Source organism: Glycine max, chromosome 14 (genome assembly GCF_000004515.6).
Source record: "Glycine max cultivar Williams 82 chromosome 14, Glycine_max_v4.0, whole genome shotgun sequence".
Lineage (NCBI taxonomy): Eukaryota > Viridiplantae > Streptophyta > Magnoliopsida > Fabales > Fabaceae > Glycine > Glycine max.
Genome location: NC_038250.2, coordinates 44,374,662 through 44,380,679, shown reverse-complemented (window position 1 = coordinate 44,380,679; position 6,018 = coordinate 44,374,662). Strand labels below are relative to the sequence as shown.

The 6,018-nt window shown below is 33.8% G+C and overlaps 1 protein-coding gene across 1 annotated transcript; it reads right to left on the bottom strand.

Moving 5' to 3' along the window:
* Window positions 1-569: 569 nt before the first annotated feature.
* Window positions 570-1,760, bottom strand: LOC100792222 (protein PHOSPHATE-INDUCED 1). The gene has a single exon (XM_003544756.5). It carries the CDS (start codon window positions 1,686-1,688, stop codon window positions 744-746), a length of 945 nt encoding a protein of 314 aa, XP_003544804.1. The 5' UTR covers window positions 1,689-1,760; the 3' UTR covers window positions 570-743.
* Between the last annotated feature and the right edge of the window lie 4,258 nt (window positions 1,761-6,018).

Below are 6,018 nucleotides of genomic sequence, written 5' to 3'. Positions count from 1 at the left end.
GTAGCAGTTTTTTTTATTACATTGAACTCTAACTTTTATACCATTCTGTTATTTTGTGGCTTGTTATATTATTTGGATTTCTATTCTTATCATTATTTTTTATATTTTGAGTTATGTTATATCATAAATGTCACATTAATTAGGGAGTAATATTTTTAATAGATACAATAATGAAACATAAAAGAATAGATTTTAGTGAATAAGAGAAGATTAGTTTGAAATTTTAACTTCAATATTTTATCGTGGTTACTTCTACTCATTCAGATTTAAAAAAACTTATTCATCATGTTTGAATTATGTCAATCATTGATAAGAACAGAACAATTAAATACATTTTATTTGATTGATGGATTAGTTGGTCTTGTCTTAACTCTTCGTGTTTCTATAACTACAACAAAAATATATTTTTTTTTAGCAATGAAGATTATTACAAGATTGCATAACAGGATGAAAGATAATATTTTAAGTAGAAGCGATTGTTTTATTTATATACTAATAGTTGTATATGTGTGCTCACTTTTATATGAATGACCATGATAGTATATATATGAATAAAAATTACATGTAACTTGAATTTTAAGTATCTGAATATCACTTTATTTTGGTCCCTTCAAATGGGTAATAACATTCCTAAGAGTTAAGACAATAATTTGTTTTAAAGCTATAACAAAAGAATGAACAAATAAAAGAATCTCTCGTAGTGCCTAACAACTAAACATAGATGAAAACATTGAGTCGTAGTTTTACACGAGCGTGGAACAAGATGAGGTTTTAGGATCAACAAGAGCTGGCAACAGATACTTCCTTCCGTTGACCCCATTCGCGTTGTAACTGGCACCGGTGGTGGGGTCCACCAAGAGATTCCCTGCATAGCCAGGATACGCGCCCTTACCATAAACCCCAGTGCAAGCCGAACCAGCTTCCAAAGGAGCTTCTTTGGGTCCTTGAAAGTAGCCATTTCCAAAAGGGTTAGTGACAGTCCCAGCAAGAAGACTAGCCACGTTGATAACCATGCCGTCGAGACCCACGTCGTTGTTGGGTGCAACCAAAGGTGCTGGGTTCTGGGGACCGTAAATGGGTTGGTGGAACGGCCACGCGCATTGACCAGGGCACTGTGTCTCTGAGTTACCCACCCACATGTAGGCGAACTTATACCTCTTACCGTTCACACGCGCCCCCACGGAGGACCCGTGTGTTCCGCACCTACTCGAACAGAACCCCTCCACTGCCACTTCAGCAGAAGTTAGAACGATGTTGATGGCGTTTCTCTGTGGACCCTTGGACGCGAGTTTTAAGATTTGGTTGGTGGTGAGTGATTTTCCTAGAGAGTAGTTTTCATCAACGATTTGGGACCCTAGGGAGAGTGCAAGTTTGGGGAACGAGTTTTTGTAGTATTTGTCGGTGGCTTTCCACCACGTGGCAACGGATGGTTGGGCGGTGAGGGGTTTGGAAGAGGAGAGAGAGGTGATGAAATCAGCAACAATGGCTTTCTGAGAAGGTTTGAACTTACCGTACCAAATTAGGTTTACGGAGATTTTGCCTGTGAGGAGAGGGCCTCTGTGGTATTGGAACTGCAATTGGGGGTCTGACTCAGACAACTTCCTGGCTGAACTCAAATGTAAAATCATGGAAAGAGTTACAAAGAGACTCAAGAAGAGAACTCTTGGAGATGTAGGAGAGGCCATCATGGAAAGAGCCACAAAGAACTAAGAAGTGAGATAGATGTTGGAACTTGTAAGGTGGTGATGGAAAGAGAGATGTGCTGGTGGGTATATATAGTTGGTGGGGTGGAGTCCAAATCTATAAGGTTAAGTGCTGGTGCCAGCTTGATAACGTGTTTGTGGTTTGGTATGGTAGTCCATGATGAAATACAATAAGATTGTGAAAGAGTATAAAAAAAGAGAAAAATAACTTTTGACTCATATTTTTATATTTTATTTTAATTTAAAATTTTATATTAATTTATTTTTTTTATTCTATTGAACAGATCTTTTGGGATGATTTGATTGTGCTCAAATGAGAAATAAAGCATAATTCAAATATTTTTTTCTTAATTCTCTTTCATTCATTTTTCTTTTATACAACTAAACTACCCTTAAAGTTTTGGGTTGATTAGAGAGTAGTGGTCTTATAAGTCGTGGGGTAGGCGCCTACGCGGGGACAGTGTATGGCCAGCTAAGGTTAGTGTTGGTGTGGATAATAACAACACTGGAACGGGACAAGAAGACAAAGCCGTGTACCCTTTGTAGAAGGGCAGGGATCCGTTTTATTTGGTGCATGCAAAATTGCAAATTTAAGGCATGGCTCTTAATTATTCCTCAAGGAATATGTGCTGGATCTGCTTGCAAATTTGGCCGTTTTCTATACTTCCATAATAATAATAATTTGACTTCTCGATATAAATGCTTATGGAGGAAAAAATATGTGCTGAACTGGATGTGCTTAATTTTCTTCTTCATGAAAATTAAAGTAAAAATAGAGTTTGTGGCAATTAGCAAATTCTTTTGTTAGCCTTATATAGGTTAGTAGTGTGTTTCGGCAAGTTTTATTTTTTTCTCTAAAGTATTGGAACATTAAAAAATATTTTATTTATGCTGATACGCATTTATGAATACATTTTGTTAGTGTTAAATTTGTAATGCACTAGTTAAGTAATCTGATTTTTGTTATTTTTCTGGTAATTTGGTTGGCAATCCTCCATTTTCTCTAACCGAATATTAACAATTTTTTTGGATATGTTGCTATTAATATATTCTTTTTAATACTACATGGTTAATCAAAGTTGGACTCAGATAGACATAGTATATCTTCATCACCTCGCTTTTTTCCTCTCCTAAAAAAACGACCACATCCGTTGCCGTGGTGGAAAGCCACCGAAAAATACTACAAAAACCCATACCCCATTTAGAAATTACAGTGAAATTATATTAATAATATTTTTAATAATGTTTTCAATTTTAATTTTTGATCTGTATCTTAAACACATTAAATCGGTATTTGTCTATAAAAATATGAATTTGAATTCATGTTCTTTGTCTTTTGAGTGATCATAAGTAATTGAGATTTTTTTATTTAAAAGTAATTTTAATTACATATTCTGTATTAAAAAATATGCTACTACACTGCACAGAAACATTTTTTTTGTGCAATTAAAACAATAACTGCAACATCCCATCTTGTCTTAGACTTGTACGCTTCTTACTCTTCACATTAATTAGGCCACTTTGACTTCAAACACATAGGAATCATTTTAGTTAAATCTTTCTTTTTTTTACCAGATTTAGTTAAATCTTTTGATGATATAATGTATAAAATATATGTTTAGACTAACTTCTTTTATCTAATAAAATGTATATATTAACGCATTGTGTGGCTATTAAGAAAGAAGAAAAAAATAAGAGATAAAAAATGGAAAAGAGAAAAACGAACCAAAGTTAAGACAAAAAATATGTATTAGATAGACGGGAATAAAAATATTGAATTCTTTCAATATTTATTTAGACATGTAGAACAGTAAGTAAATAGAAATAGAGAACATATACAATACTGATTTTTAACTTTATACAAGAAAGAATAACTAAGAAATAAAGTATAAAGAAAGGAACTGTACCAAAAAAAAAGTATAAAGATAGGAAATAATTAATATATTACTTTTAGGCTCCTACACAAAATGGTAAAATTAACTCTCTTTTATGAGGAGAGAATTTTTTTTTTTTCGCATGATTCTTTTTTATATTCTCGTTTTTATGATTGGCCAAAAAAGAAAAATTTGTTTTTACCTGCTTTTGTGTCATTTCTATTTCTTTTCACCGTACTATCATTTGAGATGACCATTATAAAATCAGTGATTTCACATTCTACCAAAAACATTCATAAATTTATAATAAAATTGTCATCTATTTTAGCCATACTTTTATATAAAAAAATCCTATTAATTATATTTTTTAAAAATTTATCAAAATAGAATAAATTAAGTTACTTTTTGAATAAGTTTTATGACAATAATAGCCAACAATCATTAATTAAAGAAAGAATTGCTTTCAAATTAGGGAAACTACTATGTACAAGTTATGTAACTTGTGTATAGTGCAAAAAAAAAAAAATAACGATCTTTAAATTGATCTCATTTCATAGTATTATGACATATCATCCATACCTTATCACCACCTTCCCAACTACTCTATGATCAACCATTATTTCCTGCCACTCTAGATGATTTCTTCTTCTTGTTGAAAACAACGAAGACGAAGTTTTGTCACGAAAATCATGAGAAAATTTGGATGTAGACTCAGAACTAGATAGAAAGCACATCAATTCATAGAGAGAAACCTCTAATTTCGACGATGACAATAGGTGGCATTGAGGAAGAGGAAATCTCGGTTGTGCTACAATAATGAGTCCCACCACCACTCTTTTTCCCTCCTTTAATTTCTTCAATCTAAAGATCTTTGCCAAAACTGCCCCCTTTTCCCTTCGTCTGCTTTCTCCAATTTGGATCCCTCATAGATCCAAGAGGAGATGGTGAAGTGACAAACTAAACTCATTTTTCACCACAATCGTGGAAAGAGAGTGAGGTTGGAAGAGGTGGAGAGTGGACGAAGGAGATAGAACACATTAGAGAAAAAATAAATCGCAGCGACACTACAGTAGTGAGTCGGATTCCAATTCGAGCTTAGAGGAGTACAAATCAGAGTGGTCTGATTCGGAATCAAATAATGAGGAATGTAGGGGAAGAAACTCAACTTTACACACAAAAACACATACACTTAAGAGAATGGAAGTAGAAATTGTAATTGTATATTGATGATGAAGAATAAGGTTACACACTACACACACTTTGGAATTGGTGCCTTATATAACAAGTAATATAGACAATAATAACCCCTCTTCAACTAAATCCTGGGAAGTAGGATAGAGGTCCTACATCACTCATTTCAAATTCATTCATCATTTTCCTTATAAACTCTCCAATATCCCTTACACTACTACCTGCCACCAAGAGATCATAAACATACAAGCAAACAATTAAACGATATATATTTGTGACTGCCTTTAGTGCTTTCAAATACACTCCATGTTCTGATATGCATTTAATAAAGCCAATTTGGCTAAGAAAATTGTCTATCTTCTTATTTTAGACTCTGGAGCTTATTTAAGGCTATACAAGGCCTTTCTCAATCTATACACCTTCTCCTCAAGCCCTTGAATCATAAATCCTAGTGGCTGACTCACATATACTTCTTCATCTAGTGGTTCATTCAGGAAAATTGACTTCACAAGTAATTGATGCATAGACCAGCCTCTCTGGTTGGCAATTGCAACCACCAATCTCATTGTTTTCATCCTTGCAAACAGGTGCATAAACCTCACCATAATCAATTCTTAATTTTTGTAAAAACCCTTTAGCTACCAATCTAGTTTTATGCTTGATCACTTCACCATTTGGATTAACTTTCACTTTATATAGCCACTTTAAGGCTATAGGCTTCTTATCATTAGGTAAGCTTACTAATTTGCAGGTTTGGTTCTTCTCAATTGAACTGATTCCTTCTTTCATAGCATTGATCCACTTTGGCTCTTGAATTGCCTTTTCAAACTCAATTGTTTCAACCTTTGCCATTAGGGCATAGTGCACCAATTCACCTTCAGAATCTACAGTAGAATCTGGTACAATATCATAATCATTCATATTAGAAGGAAGTTGCCTTACCCTTGTTGATCTTTCGAGTTATGTAAAGGCACTTGTTGATTTCATATTAAATAGGATTGGTAGTATCAACTATCATCATGTTGATCCACTCCTAGCTTCGGGTTTCCAATCCCAACCTATTGTTTCATCAATCACCACATATCTACTCATTGTTACGTGCTTATTCCTTGGATCATAATGTAGGGTGATAACAAATGAGTATCATTTTTTCTCCTTTATCATCAAGCTTTCTTCTTAATTGATCTGGTACATGCTTAAAGCAAATGGATCGAAAGATCCTGAAATGAGCAACACTGGGTTAGATTCTA